Source organism: Anabrus simplex, chromosome X, assembly GCF_040414725.1.
Source record: "Anabrus simplex isolate iqAnaSimp1 chromosome X, ASM4041472v1, whole genome shotgun sequence".
Taxonomy (NCBI): Eukaryota; Metazoa; Arthropoda; class Insecta; order Orthoptera; family Tettigoniidae; genus Anabrus; species Anabrus simplex.
The window spans coordinates 34,313,612-34,341,324 of NC_090279.1; the positions used below are offsets into that span (position 1 = coordinate 34,313,612).

Here is a 27,713-nt window from a genome sequence, read left to right on the forward strand (position 1 = left end):
ACAGTCCGAAGTGCCGAAACACGGCCTACCTCATGGGAAAACTGGCCGTAATTTTCCAAACGCCAAGTGACTGCGGGTCTGTTGAAAACCACGCTGGGAATTGCGACTGCGGCAGAACAAACAAGTGTTTCCTCCTCCGGCATCTCTCGCAATTAGTCAGATGACCAAACATATAGTAATTAAACACCTACGGCGTAAAGGATTCGAGATGGCAGGTATAGTATGTGTCTTCCGTGACGGCACATACTCCATCATCGCAAGTGTGGGCAGAACTCCCGCGTATTATCGGAGTACACAATTCACCTACTCATCTCCATCTCCCGTCACTTTTGGCAGGTATGTTCAGTTTTGGCCATAAAGCGCGAGGTTGTGGCACACCATCTCAGGCGCCCCTCATGGAGATGGACTTGGGGAGTGCAGCAAAGCGTCTCCTGGGCCGTACAAAATCCAAAACCATTTGAGTGACTGATCAACAGCATATGGCGTAAGGGCACTGGGATTCCAGTTCCCAAGCCAGGTAAAGATTATGCCCAACAAATGGCCTCTGGAAGCTGCCTGTAGGGATGGATAATGGAAGACTTTTGCGGGCCTTCGATGAGCGAGGTTTCTTGACGTGTGTGACGGTCTGCCGTGGATCACAATTCAGGAAGCTGCTCCTCGGCAGTAGCACTTAGTCGCCGTGTTTTATTTTTACCTGGGAATGTCTTAGAACGGTACCTGGTGGTATTTTCACCATAAAACAGAGGGGATTGCGGCGACTTCATGTCCCTCAAGCGTTTTCCGGTTCGTGTATCACGTTCAAAATCATGGAGATCTTTACTGAATGCCGCTCTGTTCGCAGTCGTTCCATCGCTGTGCGTAGACTATCAGCTCTACATTTGAGCTCCAGAATGATGACGGTCCCTGAGTAAAGTGTCAAACGAGTCGAGAGACAGTAGAGAAAACCACAGTTGCACACTTCTATCAACAATGGCGTGAAACCTCAATGCCCACTACATATGTCAGATGGCCTTGTATTTTATGAAAGAAGGTAACTCATTGCATGTCTCATAGCTTTGTTGTTTTTAAGGGAAAGCTGAACATAACGGGTCTGATGACCTTGCTGATTTTCAGGGAAGGTAGAACATCATGTGTCTGGTGACCATGTTGGTTTTAAAGGTTGGTAGAGCACTACTTTTCTGATGACCTTGTTGTTTTTAAGGGAAGGTAGAACATTACATGTCCGATGACCTTGTTGTTTTTAAGGGAAGGCTGAAAATTACGTGTCTAGTGACCTTGTTGTTTTAAAGGGAGGAAGAACATTATGTGTGTGATGACCTTGTTGTTTTTAAGGGACGTAGATAATTGCATGCCTGATGACATTGTTGTATTTAAGGGATGGTTGAACTTTAGATGTCCCATGACCTTGTTGTTTCTAACAGAATATAGAATATCACATGTCTAATGACCTTGTTGTTTAAGGGAAGGTAGAACATTACATGTCTCATGACATTGTTGTTTCTAACGGAATATAGAACATGACATGCCTGGTGACCTTGTTGTTTCTGAGGGAGGGTAGAAAATGACATGTCTGCTGACCTTATTGTTTTTAAAGGAAGGTAGAACATTATATATCTGGTAACCTTGTTACTTTTGAGGGAATGTAGAACATTACATGTCCGATGACCTTGATGTTTTAAAGAAAGGTAGAATATTATATGTCTGATTACCTTGTTGTTTTTAGGGAAGGTAGAACATACACGACTGATGACCTCGCTGTTCTGAATAGTTTCCCTGTAGTTAGTGTTGAAACAGGAGAAAGAACGTCACATCTTATTTACAAGTATCTTTATTATATATCAACACTGTACATGAGATCTTCACAGCGGGATCTCGCAGATGAAGGACCGGCGTTCTGCACAATTGTAGTTCAACAGCAGACCTGTCCTGACAGCAAGGGCGCACTTTTTACCAGCGTTCTTATTCGGGTAACGAGGCCTCCACCAACTGCTGAGAGCAGGCTCACCTGAAACACAGGACACAAGTGTCGTACACTCGATCCATAACACTTTAACTTTCTTCAGATTATTCCAGTTATTTCCGAGGTCACTGGAACACCCCAGGCTCATTTTGGTTTTCGTCTCAGATTTACCGCCAGATGGACTTCCTGACAACACGCGCATTTCTGGATGAAACCATCAACGCAGTATACAGCGGGATTCGAACCTCAGCCTTCATAACCCCCAATGGATTTGGGAGTTAGAAGAGCATCCACGTTATCCCCTGTTTCTCGTAAGAGGACACTAAAAGGTCAACCACTGGATCTCACTTGAGACCGTAGTTTGACGACCACGGTTCCTCTAGCTGAGCCTGGCATTTTCCCCACTAAATTCTTGTCAGGCTCCTCTCTCTTATCTTCTCTCTGGGTTAACACTTGTTCTAGTCCGACACCGACGGCCTTGGGAGTCTTTCATAATCACGACCTTCGTGGGGCTTCTCTATCTTTCCGGTACCTTCAATGGTCTCCCAGTGGTATTCCTATTAAAACAATATTCACTGATGTTCTACTTGACTGCACTGTTAAGCCACCAGTAATCTTATTCTAAAAATAATTTCTATTGATGGCAACAACTTACCACGTGAGCGGTTCGTCAAACTGGTATTACATATTGCTATCATGAAGTCAACCAGGTCCGTGTAAATGAGATCGGAATATGTTCACAGATCCACGAATTGGAGCGATGTCAATTTTATCTACGCCTTTAACAGGCAGCTGAAGCACTTTGTGGAAATTTATAAAGAAGTCTTGGATGTCATCTCGTGCTCCAGTTTTCAATCCGATAACTTTGATGGTACGAAGCTGGTACTTCATATCGATACGCCGTGTGCTGCCAGTTGTACTCTATTACGTGCATTCCCACATTCTGTTCCGCTCTTCTGTATTGAATTGTATTCCCTATCGTTACGCACCGCGGTATTTCTATTCTGATTTGATGTACTTATTCTTACAATTCTATTAATAAATAGTCTGTCCCTTATAAGACACAGTCATCGCTTTCGGTATATTTTCAACATTTTCAAGTTTCGTAATTCTTATCCGTGTGTTTTGAGGTTGCGACAACATTGTTGTTTTATTTTCCCGATAAGTACGACCCCGTGGCTAGGGACCATAGAATACATCTATGGTATTCCCTGCCAATCGTAAGAGGATAACAAAATGCGCCCAAGGAGTTCGTCATTTTGGAGCGCGACGTAGTGACCGTGGGGAAGTTAGCTGAGTCCTGGCATTACTTCCACTTAATTTTGTCAGGCTCCTCACTTTCATCTATCCTTGGTTAACTCTCGTTCTTGTCCGACCACGGCGATATTATATTTTCGATACCTGAGGAGACTTTCATCTCCCCCTTCCCTTTCTTTAGCCGACACCTTCATCTCTCGAAGTGTCGACCCTTTTCATTCTTTTGCTCCATTAGTGGATGGCTGCCCAATTTTAGTTCCTCATGAAATACAAATACCACCATACCACCAACAAACATTGAAAATAGTAATAAGTAACAAACGTCATAAAATATTGACCGAGCTGCCTCAGAGGCGATGAAGTCTTGTCGCCATAACGTACCACAGTGGTTCGAGTGATTGAATAGGCCAGAGAAGAAGTTGAAGTACATGCTGATGCTCCTCAAACCAAGATCAAATCCACTATGCCTGGAGCACTGTCGTCTGAAGAAGTTGTGGCACTGCCTTGTTATACATCAGTTGACCTAAAATGTCCACTTAGTAAGAATCGCTCCGTGCTGTCAGAAACTCACAACATTATAAACGACTAGTGCTGTATGACAAGTAATTGGAAATAAGAACCACACATGTTAATGTATTTATGAAACAAAAGACAGATAGTCGTTACCCCTGGAAGTACTGAACGCTGAAAGGCATAACAGTCTATAATGATTTTGTATGTATGTTAATAGCCTTTAATACATACTATGGAGATAACATGGTTTGCATAGTGCAAATGATCCATTCAGTGAGAGATAGTATTTAACACTTAACAGTTCGAGATCTTGTAATGTGTAACTGGTGCCAATGATTCCCGTTTCCTCAGAAACTTTGTGTAAGGCAACAGAAGTGCCGTTGTAGCTATGTACATCATCACACGAGGCAATCACTTCGTAGAAATGAGCGTCTGTATAGACGATATAACAGTCTATAAATGTGGAAACTTTCTCATTATTTCAATACCATCCTGAATGACAAACAAAATAGGGATTTAATACATGAAAGATCTGGCCAAGGTATCCTCACAGCCACCGATCTCTAGCACTTGGCGTGCTGGTAGTACCTGGATATCGTAACGTGCCATGCTGTGTTCCACTGAGTAACATCAGAGATAAACAAGACTCCTTCATGCGATGGTTTTCTAGGAGGTTCCTTCCCATCTGTAATTTTTCTACTTTCATTGAGCACGCCCACTGACGAAACTATGCCCATCCCGATCTGTCACCCGTAGTACACATTTTATAACAGACACAAACATATCTAAAGTCAATACAAACCAGTGAACCACCCAAAAGCCAGCCAAAGTGAAGCGATGAGAATCATAATTGCGATGAACGAAATACAAAAAGGCAGAGTGCCAATATCACCCCAGTGGAGTGATAGTGTTAGACCGTCCTTTTTAGTGGCTGCAGGGAATACAGTGATGCGAAACGTGCAAGTCGCAGACTCAAAGAGAAACGGAAATTGTAGTAGCTGCAATAAGGAAGCTGAAAAGGGAGCACAGTGACATTCACAACAAATTCGAGCACTTCCTTTTATTATAACTGAGAAGAAACGGGAAGGAGATGGCTTCAAATATCACAAAAATATGAAAATTCAAGCCCACCAGAAAGTAGAAACTGCTTCGGGAGTCGATGATGTGAAGGTGAAGAGAGCAAGTACATATGTATCGATTAGTTAACCTGAGGTCAAGTGAAGACACCGCGGTTCACGTCTAGACGTCATCTGTTCAGAAGAAAACATTTCCGGTATCACATCACAGAGACTATTAGAACAGCGAAGTTGGCTTTGGTCGTCTTACTATCGACGATGTCACTACTTGGTCTGAGGTTCAGGAGGTTCCGTAGTCGTTAGCAAGGATATGGATGATATTGCCACACAACTTTCATTCTGTGTCTCTGAAGTGTTAGCATCTCAATTTGTAAATTACTGTTCACGTTCGAGTACAGAGAGACACCATTGAGTTCTTGGCGATTACGACGAAGTTAGGAACACTACGTATCTATTATACTTTCACGACGAGACATGCTGGCAATTTTAATTAATTATTTAATAAGAGCATACAAATGCACATAGGGAAGTGTGGGTGTTTATTCTCTGGTATAATATAGTAGTGTTCTCTTGCGATTCTTGCAGCAGGAGAAGTAGTATTTGTCACACAAACTACACGAAGAGTCCTTGTTGGGTTCATGGTATTTTGTATTCTTGCATATTCTGTGGTGGTATCCACGTATCGCCAGGCTTGTCAGTGCAGAACGCACGTCGTGGTTTCCTTTTGTCCATCCTCTATCAATCATGGCTTGTCTCGTCGGCGGGTCAATAATTATTTTCTTGGCTGGTTGATGGCAGCATTAAGTGACATCTCAAGTCCTCATTGAAGGAGGTTTATTTGGCAGGTTCATACGCAAGCCTTGAGGGCGCTTTTTTGCAATTCTGATGGCTCATTTTAGGAAGCGGACTTTTACTTTTTCTAATGTCTCTAGAAATTCCCAGATCAGTTCCAAGTCGTACGTGATAATTGGTACTATTTTAGCGCTGAACAGAGTCATAGCTGTGTTCTTCAGATCGCTCTTTCCCTGATGTGGATCCTGTATGACGTTCCTGATGTCTCTAGAGTTAGTCCTAAGTATTTGTTCCTAGTACCATCTTGTCTTCGGTCGGTAACCTGCCCCTCTTCGAAAAACCATATGTATACTTTTTCCAGGTTTATGACGAATTTGTTGTTTTCAGCTCAAATGTTCAGTTTGTTTAAGGCTTCTTTAAGGTCATTTTCGGTCTGCGAACCTAGGACCATGTCATGAGGATACATATAGAGCGACACCGTTTTCATATTTTCAATGGATTTTCTGCGTCAGATGTGGCAATGTTAAACAGGAGGGGCTAACAGGGTCACCTGGAATTACTCAATTTGTTTGAAGGATATCTTTTGACATACTTATCCCGTCGTTTATCGCTACATTGCTTTGTGATAGGAGTTTACTATGAGTTTTACAATTGCCTTGTCTTCTGTCATGATGTCCATACTGTTCCTGTCCAACATGTCGAACTTGAAAACTGTAAAGTATTTGCCTTTGGGGAGTCTTAAGCCGCCCAGATGTCTTCTTGTAGACATTTTCTAGCCTGCGAAGGTGATCGTTTCCTTCTTAATCTGAACTGATACTCTTATATTTGATGGTCAGTGAAGTTCGTTTGTCCTTCTGATATTATACTTCAGACCAATCCCTCGTTATGAGATTGGTTTGTCGGCTTGTCCTTTCCTGTATATCATGTCTTTATTCTAAATTTCCTCCAGTCCTCGGAGATTTTTCCGCTTTGTAGACATTTGCTGAACAAAAAGATCCATATATTTGCAAGGTGTTGTGCACTTCTTGAGACCGAGTAATCCTAATTCCGTTGGTCTGACGATATGACTACCTTATTTAAATCAATAATTTAAAAATCTCAAGCACAAAACGCACCAAGGAGTTTCTCAGCGGACGTTTACGAACACTTGGTCTTTGTCCACTGTGAGATGCATTCGGTACTTCTCAAAATCTGGTTTCCGTTTTGTCCTCACAAGAAAGTTTTCAGCTCACACAATAGAGAACACCTCTCCCACATCAAGGAGGCCATCCCGGCTGTAAAATTGTGTGGCCCCACCAGAGAGTAGAGATGACATCCTATGTGTGTCAGGAAGATGTGATGACCAAACAAGTGCTATTTTATCCCCACCGGAAATGTTTATCGTTTCTGAGTGCAAACAGTAAGGACAAGGCCACACATTGTACCAATCAGAAATGAGAAAGTCTGCGACAAAACACGGGAATGCGTTTCTGCATTTGAGACTGAGATAAATCAGCATCTTGGAGGAATATAAAGTTCTGGCTATGATGTAAATGAGACCTGGTAATCTGGCAATCTAGAAGTTATAGCTTGCTGCTTGTGAGAACTCTTAAAGTCTGCGAGGGCTCCTCAAACATTTTCACGTGTCAAAGTAAAGACATTCCTGCTCTGGCTCAGCTCAGTAATATCAATGACGCTGATAACGGTGATACGCGTATCCTTCTAGGTAATTCACGGCGATATATCCTGAAACAGAGACAGCAGTTACGTACGGTCTTCATCATTCAAAACCGTTCGTTATAATTATATAGAAATATTGTTTTCGAGATCATCTGAGCGAGTACCGAAAAGTACATTCTAGCCGTGAAAATGGAAATATGGATATTCTAAGCAATTTTCTGGGCCTTGCCTCACGAATTACTTCAAGTGATTCAGAGAAAATAAGGAAATGTTTAGTAATCGGTAAAACACAACGTCAACTATAAATAGAGATCAGAGTAACTGACAGCTGCTGGTCATTGGTAGTGTGCGTGAAGAAGAGAATAATAAAATATGACGACAGGCCGTACATTTAAACAGGAAGCGACACATTCTTATTCACTCGGGCTGTGTGTCTACGAGCTTTACCTGTAATACTTATCGTCGCACATGTGGGTCCTCTTCTCGCCATGAGTGTGTTGGTGATCAAGAAACACCCTGTCCCTGCTAGTTGGTAGTAACATTTATCACTACGAGAACTCCATGACGAAGAATTTTTATTAAATAGGATGTGCATCACTAAATGCCATTCCTTCTTCTACGCGATGCAGGAGCATTCGCACCCGTTTCCCAGGTGATCGACCGTCTCATGGTGAGAGATATTTCCAAGGCGTTTTTGACGGCTGCTTCGTTGTTGAACCTCTTTCGTGTCCAACCATGACCCCAGGGTACTGTTGTCGTGTGAGTGACTGCAGTCACGTCCTAGTACTTGAACTATGGGCAACGACTGAGGGGACGAGTAAATTGTACTGAGAGTCAGGAGTAGTATTGAGCATCTCGGACATATTCTGAGTGATGGCCCTCCTTGTGTCGGGAGTAGTATTGGGCACCTCGGACATATTCTGAGTGATGGCCCTCCTTGTGTCGGGAGTAGTATTGAGCATCTCGGACATATTCTGAGTGATGGCCCTCCTTGTGTCGGGAGTAGTATTGAGTATCTCGGACAAATTCTGAGTCATGGCCCTCCTTGAGTCGGGAGTAGTATTGGGCACCTCGGACATATTCTGAGTCATGGCCCTCCTTGAGTCGGGAGTAGTATTGGGCACCTCGGACATATTCTGAGTCATGGCCCTCCTTGTGTCGGGAGTAGTATTGAGTATCTCGGACATATTCTGAATCATGGTCCTCCTTGAGTCGGGAGTAGTATTGGGCACCTCGGACATATTCTGAGTCATGGCCCTCCTTGTGTCGGGAGTAGTATTGAGTATCTCGGACATATTCTGAATCATGGTCCTCCTTGAGTCGGGAGTAGTATTGGGCACCTCGGACATATTCTGAATCATGGCCCTCCTTGAGTCGGGAGTAGTATTGGGCACCTCGGACATATTCTGAGTCATGGCCCTCCTTGAGTCGGGAGTAGTATTGGGCACTTCGGACATATTCTGAGTCATGGCTCTCCTTGAGTCGGGAGTAGTAGTGGGCACCTTGGATATTTTCTGAGTCATGGTCCTCCTTGAGTCGGGAGTACTATTGGGCACCTCGGACATATTCTGAGGCATGGCCCTCCTTGAGTCGGGAGTAGTATTGAGCATCTCGGACATATTCTGAGTCATGGTCCTCCCTGAGTCGGGAGTAGTATTCGGCCCCTCTGACATATTCTGAGTCATGGTCCTCCTTGAGTAGGGAGTAGTATTGGCACCTTGGATATATTCTGAGTCATGTCCCTCCTTGAGTCGGGAGTAGTACGGGGCACCTCGGACATATTCTGAGTCATGGCTCTCCTTGTGTCGGGAGTAGTATTGAGTATCTCGCACATATTCTGAGTCATGGCTCTCCTTGAGTAGGGAGTAGTATTGGGCACCTCGGACATATTCTGAGTCATAGCCCTCATTGTGCTCAAGAGGCGAGGACTATACAATCAACCACAGGTCGCTAACCTGTCAGAGGAGAGACTCTAACTTGGACTATGTGCAAATAGATTAGCAGCCTGCTTCACATAATTTACCGAGCTGAGAATATTTTAAGCAAGCCGCCGGGAGTAAAGGATTTCCAATTAGTTTTGACATATTCTGAGTCATGGTCCTCCTTGAGTCGGGAGTAGTATTGGGCCCCTCTGACATATTCTGAGTCATGGTCCTCCTTGAGTCGGGAGTAGTATTGGGCACCTTGGATATATCCTGAGTCATGGTCCTCCTTGAGTCGGGAGTAGTATTGAGTATCTCGTACATATCCTGAGTCATGGTCCTCCTTGTGTCCGGAGTAGAATTGAGCACCTCGGATATATTCTGAGTCATGGTCCTCCTTGAGTCGGGAGTAGTATTGAGTATCTCGTACATATTCTGAGTCATGGCTCTCCTTGAGTAGGGAGTAGTATTGGGCACCTCGGACATATTCTGAGTCATAGCCCTCATTGTGCTCAAGAGGCGAGGACTATACAATCAACCATAGGTCGCTAACCTGTCAGAGGAGAGACTCTAACTTGGACTATGTGCAAATAGATTAGCAGCCTGCTTCACATAATTTACCGCGCTGAGAATATTTTAAGCAAGCCGCCGGGAGTAAAGGATTTCCAATTAGTTTTGACAGTGCAGGATTCTTTGGAAGCAAAGAGGTGAAGGAAATGGTATTCGATATTAATCTATCGACCCACAGTAATGGGGAAATCGTAACAATTAAAGTAGAAATGGGCGAGTTAGGAAGAGTTAGGAAATAATGATATTTCGGCAGGCGGTGATAATGAGGAAGGGATAGGAGGAAATCAAATGCTTTTAACAAGTGTTGAAAAGGGATGGGCAGTGTGTGGGGGACGGAGGGAAAAAGGAAAAAAATAATGTTTTGGATTAATGTGGTAAACCCATAGTACTTCCGAGCAAATAATGGTACAGGTGGAAGGAATATAAGAGGAAATATTCATCTTGACGCCGCGAACAACCAAGCTCACAGAGTAATAAGATGAGCCTGGAAAGTTAGTAAAGGTCCTTCTGATTTGACGAAAGCAGTAATTGCACCTATTTATAAGCAAGAGGACTGCTAGAACCATCAAGGTACTTCAACGACACTGATGATGGTGATTCATTCGTGCACCGGGCAAGGTATTCACTAGTATTTCATGAGGGAGAAACCAATAAATGTCTTATACTGAGTTGGATGAGACCAGTGTGGTTTCAGACCTCAGAGGGGTTTTCATGGTCAGGTCTTCAGTATTCGTCACATAAGTAAAAAGTGCTATGATATGTGTACCGGGCGGTACACCTCTACACCGTTTATTTAAAAGTTGCGCCAGTTGAAACTCCTCTTCTGGAGGAAGGTTGAACTTTATCTATTCTATTAATTCTCTACTTTCTCAGAAGATGTCACCACGTGGAAAATTTTGAGTTTTTGAACTGTGTCACTTTTGATGTGTTTTTGTTTCGCTTGAAGTAAGAAGTGTGAACTTTCTCTTCTAGAGGACACTACTGAAGAATTACAATAGTGCAACCTAGTGCGAAATCAAAGAACTATTTTGTTGGAGAAATTTTCATTTCAAGAGTTTGTTCTTTGTTAAATTTCTTTCTGTCATGGTTTAAGTTGGCTGTATACCCCTCTTTTTCCCCTTATTTTGGATCTAGCCAATCCCGAATTTCTTTAATTAATTTTCCACCAATAATGTGTTTCTTCTTCCTCTATGTAGGGGTTTCTTTTCCCTAGCCAATAAAATTTTTAGTGGGAGGGTGTTTTATTTCCCCTAACGCCTAGAATCTTCCGCGAGAGGATATAAACTGCTGATTTTAGGGTCTCCAGGCCACTTCTGTTCCATCTTTCAGTGTATTAAGTACATAGCAGGAGGCGGGAAGCGCCTCTTTCTTCTTCAGCCGTTCAACACCAGGTAATGGCCTATTAATAACTTCTTTTCTTGCTAGGTCGGCAGTTTAACACTCGCGGCGGGTTCGAAGCATTTCCATCATGTAACCTTTTCCTAAAATGTAATTACTCTTTTCATCTTTTTCTTGTAAAGCTACATATTGGGATAGAGAGTGCTAACCCTCTCGAGCTCCCACTCACATTTGTTTTGAGGTGAACTTATTTTCTCAAACTATTCTTCGTTTATGTAATGTAAAGTGTTCTTCTCTAAGTCACCTCTGTAGTATGGGATTAGCCCTTGCGTTAGCGGCCCAGAGCCAGATTAGGTTTTAAAAAACAAAGTGTATTAGGAGTGCAAGATCGCCTCCTCTCAAATTGTTATTTTAGAGGTCATGTAATCAACCTTCTTTTCATGTAATAGACCTCTGTAGGTTGGGTATTTTACCCCTGTGAATACGTCCTTAGAGGACAGCTTGAAGGTAGAGTTTGGTGTGGCCTTTGAGAGGCTTAAATTTTAAGAGCGGATCGCTCTTTTGAAAATGGAGTGTCATATGCCTCGTGGAGGCTTTTCTGTGTAATTCGGAGCCAGGGGCTCCTAGGGGTGAATGGGGTTTTCTGCCCCTCTGTTAAAACTTGTGTTTGTGGTAAAACTGAGCTGATCGCTGAAGTCAGGGCGTGAAGCCCAAAACCTGTAAATATTGTATCTCCCCTTGTTTTGCTACATTGTACCTGCCATGTCTGTTATTGCTTTGTTTTTGAAAAGAAAATATAACCTAGTTAAATTTTAAATTAATTTTACATTAACTTTGATTCCGTAGTTTGAAACCCATTCGCGCCCGCACCTTCTTACGCCTCTACCTACCGCTAAAACACGGTAACAAGTGGTAGCAGAGCGTGGTTGAATGGGTCTCAATTTAGCCCCTTTTGACGGCTAAACATTGCTTTGATTCGAACTCTAACAATTGTCTCAGTTGCTGGAATTTTTTGAGTTTTTCAAAATTGTTCTGTCATCATGCCCGGCCCTCGCGATGTTCTCCTCCTTAACTATTTGCGCAAAGAGGAGTTGATATACGAGTTAACTATCAGAAATGTGCAATCTGGAGGCACGGTTGCAATCGACACCAACAAGCTTAGAGAGTCCCTTGATTTGCCCATTTCCATCCCCAATTTGGGAGAGAAAGAAATTGATGACTCTCTTTCCACGATCGTCGAGAATATTACTGGGCTAGCATCTGTAGTCAGCTTTTTTGATGAAAACGATCCGTCTCCTAATCAAATTAAGCGTGTGCAAGGCAGGCTGTATCACTTTGCAAATAGAGTTAATGATCTGTTGTCTCTAAAGGTGAATGACGTTCAGAGGAAGGACGCTAATACGCTCCTTGAAACTATTTCTGAATTGTCTAATAAGGTCACTCAATTGCTAACCGGCGAAGTTCCTCCCAAAACTGATCAACCCGCCACAGTGAACGTAGGTAGTGATGAAGAGCCTCCTCAGGGAGAAGTCAATAGGATAACCGTTGCTGCTCAAACTATCTCTGCCCCATCGAACAACGAATCTGAACGCCGTGCGTCATTGGGTAACATCCGCTCGGAATTAACTTCTTTGCCATTGAAACCTTTAACGACTATGTCACCTGGGTTCAGTAGCTTGCCTCATCCATTGGCAATGTTGCTTAGAGGTATCTCTAAGTTTTCCGTCAACACCACCAGTGATGTAATTTCATTTTTAAGATTTCTAGTGGAATTTCAGGATCATGCTCTGGTTTTTTCTCTTTCGCCATGTCAAATTTTGCAAATTATCTATCCGTATGCTATTGGTATTCTCTCTGATAAAATCGTAAGAGCCATTGCCGAGCAATCATCTATTGAGGATTTCCATGCCCATTTGCTAGCTAACTTCATCCCGGCTAGGGCCAGGTCCTCCCTGATTCAGAAGTACTATTACCGTGTACAGCGCTTGGATGAAAACTTGGCTGATTTCATTCAAGATATCAAATTCTACACTAGGGTGTTTGCTCTGCACTTTCCTGAAGATCAGATTGTGCAGGCTATTGTAGAAGGTATTTCGCCATCCTACAGGTCATATTTGTGTTTCGCGGCGTGTCCGCAAACCTTCTCTGAACTTGAAGCATTGGCCGTCTCAGCGGAAGGAGTTAGATACGCCGATTCTTTGCGTGTCGCGAAAGAACCCCCGCCTTCCTTTAGTAACACTCGGCCTCCACCTCGCCGACCAGTCAATCCCCGTAAATGTTATGCTTGCGGGTCGCCTGAACATCTGCGGAATAAGTGTCCTCTGATCAAGTCAAGTGGGACAAGGAATGGAGCAGGGTCATCACAAGGCTGTTTTAAGTGTGGGGCCTTCTCACATATCGCCAAGAATTGCCCAAACTCAAATAGCACCCCCTCCTGCTCAACTTCTGGTGCAAATTCCAGCTATTCCAATAATAAAAAGTGACTAGTGGCGTCGGCTGAGCCGACTAATCCATCTTCCCGAGACTTAGCCCCTAGTAAACAGGTTGTAAATGCAGAGAACGACCAGCCTTCAAATTCATCTTTTGAATGCCCTAAAGAGTGTCTTAGGATTGCGGCGGATACCCCCGCACCTGTACCTTTTCTTAAGATTGAGTTAAATAACGAGCCTATAACAGCTCTCTTAGATTCAGGCAGTGTTTGTTCCATTATTTCGGCTGATTGGTATTCTAAATTGAAATCTGTTTGTAAACTCCCTGACTATGACTCATCTCCTGTTAAATATGTTTCGGCTAATTCATCTCCATTAGAAATTCTAGGTTCCTTACATGTCAAAATTCGGGTTTTTAAATTTACATGGAAGATCAAATTGTTTGTGGCCAAGCGTTTGTCTTGCCCCATCATATTGGGAGCGGACTTCATTTCTCACACTGGTCTTGTGCTCGATCTCCAGAGTAGGTCGTGCACATTCAAATTTGCGTCCAATTGTAGAATTCCCTTGTTAAAGTGTAATTCTGTATCATGTTCATCTATTTCGCCTACCCAGGATGAGATGTTGTTAGACCTTAGACATCTACCTGAGGAGCAGGCTGATAGTATTCGGAAACTGTGTCAGTCGTTTCCCGAGGTGTTCTCTGATACTCTTGGTGTTACTGACCTTATTGAATACAAAATTGAGGTCACGGATTCAATTCCTGTCCGTTTTCCACCGTATAGGCTATCTCCACCTAAAATGAAGGCTCTGAAAGAAATCATCGATCAGATGTTGAAGGATGGTATTATTAGGCCCTCTAAGTCAGCGTATTCTTCGCCTATTTTTCTAGTCCCGAAACCCCAAGGAGGCTTCAGGCCTGTCATTGATTACAGGGCTCTCAATCGGAAGGTGGTGTTGCAATCTGTGCCCCTTCCCGACCTTCATTCTTGCTTTTCATGGTTTCGTAAGGCCAAGTTCTTCACCATCTTGGACTTGAATCAGGCCTATAATCAAATTCCCCTTGCCGAAGAGTCTAAACATCTTACAGCGTTTGCCACGGACTGGAATTTATATGAATACAACCGCGTGCCTTTCGGGCTCCCCACGGGGGCAGCTGTGCTCACTAGGCTACTAGACAGGGTCTTTTCCGATATCAAATTTGAGTACTTATATCACTACTTGGATGATGTCGTCGTATTTTCCGAAACCTTTGAAGAACATCTAGATCATTTGCGAGAAGTTCTCAATCGCCTTCGTAAGGCTGGGTTAACTGTTAAGTTGTCCAAGGTTGCCTTTGCTAAGCCCTCTATGTCATTCCTAGGGCATATTGTGTCACCTGATGGAGTAGCAGTCGATCATTCTAGAACACAAGCCATCCGTGATTTTAAACCTCCCAAGGACATTAAAGGTATCGCCAGGTTCATCGGTATGGTGAATTTCTTCAGGAAGTTCATTCCGAATTTTGCTAATAGAGCGGCGCCCTTAAACCTTCTACGTAGGAAAGGCATCAAATTTGAGTGGGGACCTTCTCAACAAGCCGCTTTTGAAGACCTTAAATTAGCTCTCTGTAATGCCCCTGTACTTGCTATGCCTGATTTCTCGAAGAAATTCATCGTCCAAACCGACGCATCGTCGTCAGCAGTAGCTGCAGTTCTTCTTCAAGAGACTGAACTAGGGAGGCGACCCATCGCCTATGCGTCTAGGACATTGTCAGCTCAAGAAGCAAAGTACTCCATATATGAGCTTGAAGGTTTGGCAGTCTTATTCGCCTTAGAAAAGTTCCGTCTCTATCTGGAACACGTCAAATTCGATCTGGAGACAGATAATCAAGCCTTAAGCTGGGTCTTAGGTAGGCCGCGTCGTACAGGTCGTATAGCCCGTTGGGCCATCCGTATTTCTGCCTTCCAATTCGATGTACGACATATCAGAGGTACTGAAAATGTTGTTGCTGATGGACTCAGCCGTATGTTTTCTAACGACGTCGAGACCCACGAACCGGTCGACAGTTCATCACCTTCCGAGTCCATACTATCTGGTGTTAATGCCATCTTAACAGATGCTCCCATGCTTTTTAGGGATATTGAGAAATACCAACGTGAAGATCCGACGCTGGCTCCGATAATGGAAACCCTTTCTTCTGGGGAACATGTTGTCCCTTATGTTCTGAGGAATGGTGTTTTATGTTGCCCATCGAGGCATGATAAGATGATGAAGGTTGTCGTTCCAGCGGTTCTTGTGCCTATGATCTTCAAATACTATCATGAGACCCCATTGGGGGGGCACCTGGGTATCTTTAAAACTCGTGAAAAGATTCGTGAAATGTTCATCTGGAAAGGTATGGACGGTGAAATCCGTGAACTTGTAAAAGCTTGTAAATCTTGTTTGCTCAGTAAACCCACCATGTCCACCAAGGTAGGCCTTTTGTCTTCGCATCAAGCGTCGCGCCCCATGGAACGCCTGTATATCGATTATGTGGGACCCTTCCCCCAGTCAAAGGGTAATGCCAACAAGTTCATCTTTGTGTGTGTAGATGGTTTTACAAGATTTTCCTGGTTATTTCCGACTAAGCTGGCTACCGCTCAGTCCACCATTACTTGCCTAAATTCTATTTTTGCTTCTTTTGGTCCGTGCCAATATATTGTATCTGATAATGCTAAGGCTTTTACATCTAATCTGTTTCGTAAATTCTGTTTTGACTTGTCCATCTCTCATGTAACTACATCTGCTTATTACCCTCAACCATCTCTGGCTGAACGGGTTAACCGTAATCTCAGGTCCGCACTTATTGCCTATCATCATGAAGATCATTCTAGGTGGGACACGTCCCTGCATTGGTTAGCTTTTGCTTTGAATTCGGCGGTTCATGAATCTCACAAATTTACTCCAGCTTCTTTGATGTTTAAGTTCGTTCCCAACACGCCGCTCTCTAACCTCTGGTCTCTGAATGACATTCTGCCCGAGACAATAGATCCGGACAACATTAAAGATCTTTGGAAGAAGGCTAAAGCCAATCTTAAAGTGTCTCATGAAAAGGTTAGGGAAAGGTATGATCGTGGACGGAGACCCACCCCTTTGAAGGTAGGTGACCAGGTTATGGTCAAAAATTTTGTTCCCGCGGGCAAGCTTGCCCCCAGATTTCATGGGCCTTGTATCATTCTCGATTTTCTTACGCCGGTTACCTTATTGCTAAGTAATCCAGCCACCGAGAGGATATTTAGAGTTCACCTGTCCCAGGTGAAACCGGTGTAATTTCTGTGTTAACTTGCTTCATATTATTTTGAAAGGATATGAAGGTTATATTTTTTTTTGAGTTTCACTTTAAGGCATTCTGCCCCTTCTGTAATATTTTGGTTTTAGATGTAAGCCTTGTGTAAAACCTGCCCCGACCCGTTAAACTGCCATCCTGTTCTTGCCACGGCCATTACCACGCTCCCGTCTCCTGCTCCACCTTACACTGTGGCTTCATAATAGTAAATGCCATGGATATCTACACGCCGCTGGCCCCTCAACCTCTCCACAAGCCTGTACCCTCAAAGAAAATGATTGTCCAACACAATTCTGCCGCCTAGCTTTAATGTTTCAGCGCCCCCGCAGCCGCGCAGCGCCGTGCAGCGACTGGGGAGGGGGATGGGCCCCCTCCTCTCCAGCGAGGACGACATGTGCACGGCGAGCCGGAGCTCTCCTCCCGGCCAAGGCTGATGTGCGGCGCACGACCTGCTACATGCCCGCAGCCTGTATCTGTTCACCGCGGGCGCGGCGTACTTCAACACCTCTGCTCCCCTCATAGTGCGGGCGAGCGGTATCTTAGGGTACTTGAGGGGTCCGAGCGGCCTCCGTTGGACGCAAGCTGCAACGGCCGGTCCGGCCATTCGACTCAATCTACATCAACTATATGGACAGTCACCATAAGCAATAACTACACTTGGGCATTCAACTACAATATTTGGTGGACATTGCAAAATTTTTTCTTCACCTTTAAGTATTAAAAGTTTATCTTCAGAAATTCAAATTCTACAAACATAAAGACTTTCATTCTCCTGCAACAACAACATTTTGAAACTGAATTAAGAAATCTTGTAAATGCTTCTGCTATCTATCTTCGTATCAACATCATTACTTGGACTTTGTTTCAAACTGATTTCATGTGTCACCCCTGGAGGAACTTTTGGGGGGGGAGGTCTGTACCGGGCGGTACACCTCTACACCGTTTATTTAAAAGTTGCGCCAGTTGAAACTCCTCTTCTGGAGGAAGGTTGAACTTTATCTATTCTATTAATTCTCTACTTTCTCAGAAGATGTCACCACGTGGAAAATTTTGAGTTTTTGAACTGTGTCACTTTTGATGTGTTTTTGTTTCGCTTGAAGTAAGAAGTGTGAACTTTCTCTTCTAGAGGACACTACTGAAGAATTACAATAGTGCAACCTAGTGCGAAATCAAAGAACTATTTTGTTGGAGAAATTTTTATTTCAAGAGTTTGTTCTTTGTTAAATTTCTTTCTGTCATGGTTTAAGTTGGCTGTATACCCCTCTTTTTCCCCTTATTTTGGATCTAGCCAATCCCGAATTTCTTTAATTAATTTTCCACCAATAATGTGTTTCTTCTTCCTCTATGTAGGGGTTTCTTTTCCCTAGCCAATAAAATTTTTAGTGGGAGGGTGTTTTATTTCCCCTAACGCCTAGAATCTTCCGCGAGAGGATATAAACTGCTGATTTTAGGGTCTCCAGGCCACTTCTGTTCCATCTTTCAGTGTATTAAGTACATAGCAGGAGGCGGGAAGCGCCTCTTTCTTCTTCAGCCGTTCAACACCAGGTAATGGCCTATTAATAACTTCTTTTCTTGCTAGGTCGGCAGTTTAACACTCGCGGCGGGTTCGAAGCATTTCCATCATGTAACCTTTTCCTAAAATGTAATTACTCTTTTCATCTTTTTCTTGTAAAGCTACATATTGGGATAGAGAGTGCTAACCCTCTCGAGCTCCCACTCACATTTGTTTTGAGGTGAACTTATTTTCTCAAACTATTCTTCGTTTATGTAATGTAAAGTGTTCTTCTCTAAGTCACCTCTGTAGTATGGGATTAGCCCTTGCGTTAGCGGCCCAGAGCCAGATTAGGTTTTAAAAAACAAAGTGTATTAGGAGTGCAAGATCGCCTCCTCTCAAATTGTTATTTTAGAGGTCATGTAATCAACCTTCTTTTCATGTAATAGACCTCTGTAGGTTGGGTATTTTACCCCTGTGAATACGTCCTTAGAGGACAGCTTGAAGGTAGAGTTTGGTGTGGCCTTTGAGAGGCTTAAATTTTAAGAGCGGATCGCTCTTTTGAAAATGGAGTGTCATATGCCTCGTGGAGGCTTTTCTGTGTAATTCGGAGCCAGGGGCTCCTAGGGGTGAATGGGGTTTTCTGCCCCTCTGTTAAAACTTGTGTTTGTGGTAAAACTGAGCTGATCGCTGAAGTCAGGGCGTGAAGCCCAAAACCTGTAAATATTGTATCTCCCCTTGTTTTGCTACATTGTACCTGCCATGTCTGTTATTGCTTTGTTTTTGAAAAGAAAATATAACCTAGTTAAATTTTAAATTAATTTTACATTAACTTTGATTCCGTAGTTTGAAACCCATTCGCGCCCGCACCTTCTTACGCCTCTACCTACCGCTAAAACACGGTAACAATATGAATAGCAAGTTGTGTTTATGTTTCGTAGATCTAGAGAAGGCATATGACAGAGTAATTCAGGGAAGGATGTCAGCCACACTGAGAGAATACGGGATTAAGCCTAGATTATTGGGAGCAATAAAACTCACTTATGTTGACATTGAAAGTTGATGGTAGAACGAGTTCTTGATTCAAGGTACTTACAGGGGTGGGATATGGCTGCAATCTTCAATGTTGTTGTTCATAGTTTACAAGGATCATCTGCTGGAAGATATAAAGCGCCAGGGATGCTGAAATGTCGTAAGCATTTTGGTGTTAATGGCAGACAGAGCTGAAAGCCTGCAGTCTTATTTCTTGGAATTTGAAATAGGTGCAGTGAGTACGACATCAGTATTGGCATTACCAAGAATAAAGGGGCTCCCTGGCGGAGGCGGTAAAGGCGTACTCGGTTCGCCCGGAAGGACGTGGGTTCGAATCCCCGTCAGAAAGTCGTAAAATTTCCACTTCGTGACGTGCATATGGCCCTGAGGTTCATTTATCCTACATCAAAACTGAGTACCAGGTTAATTCTTGGGGGAAAAGGCGGCCGGTCGTAGAGCTAACAACTCTACCCCATCAAGTGCCGAGGTTACGAATAGTGGAAGCCTTTACCTTCCACCACTCCCAGGGCCTTCATGGCCTGTACGGAGATGTCTTTGCTTTTTTTTTTATTACCAAGAATAAAGTCATGTCAGTGGAGAAGAAAGTTTCGAGAACTGAATGTCAGGTCGGAGATACAAAACTGGAACTTCTCCCAGGAAGCAAGGTGCAGCAAAATTAATGCAGTGAGCTCTGGGATGAAACGGTCTGTTTTCAGGAAACCTTCGCTGTGTGGGAGTGCAAGCTGGGTGGACTCTGGATATCTCGTCCATACGCTAGTTGTAATCTACATTGAAATAACGAGAATGAAGTCTAGAAACACCGGGTGGGAACAATGACAGAAAGGTACCCAGAATGAGAAGATAAATTTTAAGTGATATATAAGTTCGATGGATGAAGGGGTACTCCGGTGTTGGGGTCGCGTGAGGTGAATGGAGGATGATGGGTTACCTGCGAGAATAACGGAGTCAGCCATCGAGGGTAAGAGCAGCAGAGGAGACCAGGACTCAGTTTCTAATTATTTAAAGACAAGAGGTGTGTAACTAAACAAGGCACAACATTTTATAATGATGATGTCCCTACCACGACCCCAGTGTGTCCTACTCTCTATTTGACGTCCGTGATAAACCTGCACGTCTTGGTGCGGCACATAGCCTAATCCTGTCAAAGAACACCGAGAGGTCTGCTCAAGGATTAACGTCCCCATCCGACAGATGAATGTCCTCATACCCTCACTTTGCGACTCATTCCCTTCATTTAGACATAACTAATATTATTCACTTTATGTTCCAGTAACTACATTCGTATGGTTTGGGAGACGCCAACGTGCCGGAATTTTATCCATCAGGGTTTATTTTATGTGCCAGTAAATCTACGGACATGAGACTGACATACCACCTGACTGAGCGAGGATCGAAGTTGCCAAGTTGGGCTCAGAACGCCTGGGCTACTGAGGGCAGGACTTCTTCATTCCTCCCCTGATTATAGGCAATACGGTGTGGTCATCAGCAAGTGACATCGCTAACTACAGCTAAATGTCGGCTTCTGTTGTTTAATATGACCAATGTCCTCCATCCGACATTCTTTAATTCATGAGGAGAAGAGAGCTAGAGAGAACTCACCTTTCACAGACACCCAACGATCTTCACCTTCGGGCTTGTAAACTCCCATCCAGGGGCTCCGGTTCACATGCTCTTCCATTGGAGGGAACACCTCTCTTCTCTCCCGTTCACTTTCCGACACCATCAGGTCACCTCCGTCTCTCTTGCACTGCTCCCTGGCGTCACTCCAACTCTTTCCTCCACGGTACGTCTTATAACAGTTGAAACCTTCAAACAGTCGGTAACCTGTGGGCAGATAGAACATCACATTAAACAATTAGATCGCACGCTTATATTTTAGACTATCCTACGGGTGAAAATGACGATCCTTCTTTACTTGTCGTACTCTTCGATGCATGACATGGTCAGGAGACACCGTAGCGTACAGAAGGGGAGTTAATGAGATGAAGTGAAGGACGTGAGGTACGATAGCGGAAAAGGAGAGGGTGAAACGCGGTGCCGACATGCAGCCTACTTCGGTGATAAAACAGCAAGCGATTTGCTCAAGGCTCACCTTCGCCCTCCGTCATAAATGCGACCTATGCCCTCAGTCTAAATGAGCAATGTGGTGAGGTTTGTAATGAATCCAAGCTTTTGTACGCAATCTACCAGCACCTCTCCCACCCGGCTGGCCAACATTGTGATGGTGAAAATTGTTTCGACCAACGGGACGCCTTAAGCATCTTGCCCAGCAGGCGGACCAGTGCTTCTATCTACGTGATAAACTGATGTGTTCAGCTCATTTCAGGAGCTGGACCGTTTGGAGTATTTTCGAGATGATTTACCTGTCTTGGAAACAGCCAGCTCTCTTCGTATTCCGGAGATGTGAAAAATGAATAATCAACAACATCACCGTCGTATTTTCTGTACTTGGTCATGGATACTTAAGTATGTGTGGCCCGTCTGAAAGTGCCCAGTTTTCAGCTGAGTAACTTGGATTGGAAATTGGACATATTAGATTCTTTATGTTGCCGGGTATTCCTAACGATTTCCATAACGTTTTATTCTACTGGCTACCATGTGACTTGAAACCAATGATTCCTACACACGCCTGTTCTAATTGTATGATGATATGAATTAGAATGTTTGCAATTATATCAACAGGGGTGAAGTTCAGTCCAGGATGCATTGCTTTGGGCACTTTCAGACGCGCCACACATATTTAAGTATCCATGACCAAGTACAGGAAATACGACGGTGATGTTCTTGATTATTCATTTTTCACATCTCCGGAATACGAAGAGAGATGGCTGTTTCCAAGAAAGGTAAATCATCTCGAAAATACTCCGAACGATCCAGCTCCTGAAATGATTCAGAGTTAAACATATTTCCTTCTGTAAGCTTTAGCTCGTGTAATATCAACGTCCATGCTCCTTCTTCCACTCAAACATTGCACTATGGCAGCAGTAGCACGATCATTTAAGGCCCTTCACTCAAATGAGAGGCAAAGTGGCGGTAAGTCGTGGTGATTAAGCGGTGCCGAAAACCACTGGGAGATTTGGTTTAAAAAGAACGGAATCCAAGGCAATGCATTCCATTCTTAACTTTCAGTTGATATTTCTTTAACATTGTATAGAATATAATTATTTCCTATTCTTGTTGACTTATGTTCAGATTCGGGATTTTTATAGTGACATCTGTCCGCGTGGATTGCCCTTTCTCTGGAAAGTTACGTTTCTAACTGTCCTCGGGAGAAATTTCATCGATCTCCGTAAATTACTTTATTTTTATCAAGAAGTAATGCTAAAAATTGGTATCACACATAAAAACAAATTATGAGTCGGATGTGTGTCCTTTCCTCGGACAGCCTTCTCCCACTGCTCTAAATGGCTATCGGAAGATGATCGGTTATGTGTACGAAACATGCGGCACTGTCTTCAAGCGCAGTAAGACATAACGCAAGACGCACTATGTATTAATGACTTCCTCTTGAATTTAGTTGCATTTCCCCTGTTTTGTTGCCACCTCCATTTGCTCACTATTAATAACTCTGGAGCCGCCTAAATCTACATTAATCATTCATTAGAGGGGGCTTTTCTCCAACTGCAAGGTTTCTACTATGTACAGTATTTCCAATAGTTGCGAGCAATAGAACCACTAGAATGTGGTCCACATTGGATTTCTTAAAAGTGAACGACGTATTACTAACTTCATCATTTGTACAACTTTCGGTTAAATTACACGAGACATTATTTTGCAATATTTTAAAAGTTAAATCTCAGCGGTGGCAACACTGCATTTATGAGTATTTCTACCTCATTACGCCTTGATTAGTCACAAAATGCAGCTGTTTTGTGTTGGCCTGCGAGACCCATGTTATACATTAGTGTAGAATAAACGAGCACTTACACTAAACAGGAGCACACATGACAGTCAGTAAAACTGAGAACATCAGCACTGATCAACGGCATCCACACTTTGGAAGAACCGCCGTTCTCAGGACGAATTACAATAATACTGTGATAGAAAACAAAGGCCAGGTCATGTCGTCTTCGAATGCCCTAAACCCGCACATATTGTGCCAGTCATCGGAAAGGCATCTGCAGTTGTACCAAGTAAAGTAATGAGAGTTACCGAGCGGAAGAGATAAATGGAGAACTTCTGCTTGACCACTGTCTGCCTCAAGGTCTATAAAGTGCTCCCACATGTTCTCCACGTGCCCAGGGAACCGCGAGAGAAGAATGGAATAACTGGCAGAGGGATGACCTATAATTCAAACATCAGCAAGTTTTATAAATAAAAAAATTCACATGATTCACGTGTCTCTTGATTTAATATTTCAGAAAAATGTCTTGATAATTATTCTTTTCATACGTAATATTGATCATCTTTATGTTTGTGTCCTTCAGATTGGAAGATGGTGGGACATACTTCACTGGTGTGTAACCATTCAGGGTTCTGTGAGAGGGTACATGTGACTTTAGGGTCTTCAAAAGGACTAATTCTCTTTAGGGAGACATAAACAGTTATACGCGTTAACGTTATGTCCACTGAAAAGTATGATGAAAGAGAAGTTGTAGCAATTACAGGTTTCGATCGAATCGTTCACATACGACTTAAGTCAGAAAATGATGATCTGAGAAAAACAAGATCAAAGTTTTAGAATCTCTGCCAAACGAACACGCATATATACCGGCTATCATTCCGAAGTTATATGACTAATATAATTCTTTCCTAGGGTTAGTATGTTTTTAATTTAACTCGAAATATTGTTTATTTAGTACATATGTTTAATCACGAAAGCAATCAATAAAGTAACTCTTATGGCACCTCGCCCAATTACTCTGTCATTTTGATGAAGAGTTTTTCTTAATGTTATTATTATTTAGTCAGCGAATCTACCAAAAGGGCCCTTTGCTACCTCCTGCTTTTGGTGTATTTATCAATGTTAAACTTTTTCTCTAATTAACTGCTGTTGGCATTTTACCAGTTTTTCTCTCTCGTTATAACGAAGGCTGTGCCTCCAACTAAAATTATCAAATGTAAAATTTATGCAGCGCAGGTTTTGACAAATTGCAAGTCATTAAATTAATCTTAACCTGGCAACGTTTCATGTAAAAATATTATCCTCTGTTTTTTGTCAGACGTATAAGACGACTTGTTTTCAGATGGTGTTGTAAGGCTTTCGACTTATTTGCTATTCAATTATTCATGTGAAAAATATCAATTATAAAACATTTTTTGTAAACTAAGTGACAATGTTAAATCTGTGGTTCTGACATCCATTCTCTCCAGTGGATCCCCCAGGGGTTTTGTTTCCTATTTCCCCTACAAGTGGAATTCTCCATTCGATTAACGGTTACAATCCTAATGTGTACTGTTCGCAGCTCTCAAGAGCGCCCCGAACAAGTTGAGGAGGGAGACGAGCCTTTCTCTGAGAGTCCTGCGGAGTTCAGCAAGAACTGATAAGGATGGTTGCTAAATTTTGTACGTATTGCAATTCACCTGGAAACAAAAGGTAAGTATGGATTCCTGGTAGTTTTATTGAAGTAGTTTCCAGTTGCTTTCCTGCCCAAAATCGTGAATCAATCTTAGATAATAATATTATGACTGCGTGCTGTAGGAAAGAGCCATAAACGGGAAGGTGCCTTACTAAATGTGCACATCCAGATATTTGTCTCATGCAAAACTGAGAAGCCACGGAATCACCTTGAGGGATGTCGAACCCACAACCTCTACAATGGTTTGCACTGATAGTATCATCGGCTCGCGTGTGGGGCCGCTGTGCCGTGCGCTGCGATATGTGGAACACTCACCGGGTCCCGCCTTCACTTCGGACCCAAGACGCTCTCATTTCTCCTCCTACAACAAGTTTATCATATTCTCTCTACTCGTGCACTCGTTCTGCAGACTGCTGCTCCAAGCAAACACCTACACAGTAACTGCAGGGTGAGTACTTTATCTGTGGAACGTGGAATACAACGATTAAGAGCTTTACTTTTCTATCTGAACAAACTAGATCCAAATCTCCAAGAAACACATGTACGTTCGTCTCAAGTACACCACTCATAGATAATCTGATTAAATTCTTGAGAGTTTATCACTCACCTGAATGAGGACAGGACATTGGTTTCGTAGTAGTAGTACTAGCTGGTGTAGTAGTAGTTGGAGCAGTGGTAATAGTAGTAGTCGGTGGAGTAGTAGCAGTCGGTGCAGTAGTGTAAGCTGGTGTAGTAGTTGCAGGTGTGACTGGCTTCATATATTGAGACGTCGAAGTAACTGGAACAAAAATACGCATGAAATATGCGATTTCTGATAAATAATAATCCTGAAAATCTATCGCAAACAGTGCAAATAAAATCCGTATGGAATCATTTTACGGTCTGCGACAAGGCCTACTTCAGATTATGGTTATGTTCAAAAAATCGCCTGTACCAAGATTATTAAAATAGTGCGTGTGTCCCTTACTTGTAATGATTCTATTTTGTCCAGTTGAAACACTACTAATTATGATAATGCCGCTCCAGAAAGGTGTATATGGTTTGTTGTATCATTCATAAAAGTGAAGAAAGGTTAGATTCCTTACTTAGGTCCTTTTGAACACAATCACGAGTTTAAGAAGGAGGAGGTTAATTTTGATTTTATGGCAAATAAAGATAAGTTGTTTACACTTTATATTATTACTGTATTTTCAAAGCAGAGTCATATAGCAACGGACTTGATACAATTTAGATCTCCTACACACATCGCATTCATTCCAGAAGAAAACTCAGTTTGACAGCCAGATCTAAATTGCCTAGTGATGCCACGCTTCCTACATCGCTGATTACCTAGTGAAATATTTCCGCGTCTGCATCAATTCATCCGTACCTGTACACCGCAAAGAGATGAGCCCTATACCTAGTACTTAATGTTTCTCAACTTTTCCATACCATAAAAATACTTCTTCCGCCGGTATAAATATTCACCCAGCTATCGATTTGATCCCATCTCTACAAAAACACTCCAGTTTTGGAAGACATCCATTACGTCACTTCTCAACCATGAAACAATTCCTTATACAATGTCTGGTAAATATGAATCTTATAACCACCATGTCCACGTACTTTCACTTCCGCTGCCTAGTCCGCCATGTATCCTTTCTAAACAACACACGCGCTCCCACTCCCCCCCACATAAATACCCCTTAGTTTCATTTATATTACCCTCTCCTAGAAAGTATCCCACTGATAATAACCTCCTCTCCATTCAACTTCATAACAGATCCCACACTATGTCGTACGTTGTTCGTACCAACATAGAAAACTACCACACCCTCTCCCCATCGTCTGTCTTAACGTAATTCCTCTACCTTGGTTCCCTTTCCTCCGTGCACTTTCTCCCCGAGCCTAACTATGGAGTCCTCGATGACCAGAGTCTCGACCTCACTTATTTCATTATATCCGCTTCCCTACTAGTTTCAACAGTCTTCCCTGATGTTTACAGACCATCCCTTCTCCTCCACCATGTTTCACCCCCTCTTCCCCTCCTTCTACTGTACCTTTTCTCTTAACCCCACATTCCTGAAACAAGTTCATTTCCCCCTATATCCCTCTGTGTTTACCAGCGGTTACTCACGGATACCCTAGTGATAATTGCCCTTGACTTTATCCCTTTGCCCTCAGTTTCCTCCCCCTTAAACTATTAGCATATCTGTCTTTCAGAACTTCTCCTCCCACCGCACCCTGTACATTGTTCCTGTTCTCCGTCAGCAGCCTAAACACTTTTTCATACTTATCCCATATCTCCCTCCCGTCACCTGCTCTTTGTTTGGGCTATGATCGTCCAATCTCACCTCAAACTCCGTAGAGTAACGGTTAACACAATTACTTGCAAAGCTCGTGGTCTACGCTTTTTCCCACTACTTTGAGAAATGTAATGTTGGCAGGACTGCAGGTAGGTAGTTAAATATGATCACCTCGATTAGGAGTGCTGCTGGAAAGAACTGCATAACCTCGGAAAAGGACACGAGTTCCCATTATTACCAAAAGCATTCTTCTGTAACACCACATTTCAAAGGCCTCTACTCTATTTCTCTACTTAGCATGACTCTAACGTTACAAACAAATACTTCAGCAAACGACGGCCTGGATTGTATATTTATGGTGAGTATAATGTTTCGTTTACAAGATGGCTTCCTTTAGCAAATAATCTTCTTCGGTAATGAACGGATAGTTTCTCCTTTCATTCGTTATGTTACTTCCTAGCCACCCAATTTCCTTCACTTCCTTTATGAGTGCATTTCCTAGTCTTATATCACTTGCTTTACCTGACCTTATCTACTACAT

General features: G+C 42.9%; 1 protein-coding gene across 1 annotated transcript; it reads right to left on the reverse strand.

Annotated features, from left to right (window-relative positions):
- Positions 1-1,832: 1,832 nt before the first annotated feature.
- LOC137503186 (snaclec coagulation factor IX/factor X-binding protein subunit A-like) lies at positions 1,833-25,649 on the reverse strand. The gene is made up of 3 exons (XM_068230688.1): positions 25,495-25,649; positions 20,968-21,192; positions 1,833-2,005 (listed from the first exon to the last, which is right to left on the reverse strand). The coding sequence occupies exons 1-3, from the start codon at positions 25,643-25,645 to the stop codon at positions 1,860-1,862; spliced, it is 522 nt and encodes a 173-aa protein (XP_068086789.1). The 5' UTR covers positions 25,646-25,649; the 3' UTR covers positions 1,833-1,859.
- Positions 25,650-27,713: the final 2,064 nt, after the last annotated feature.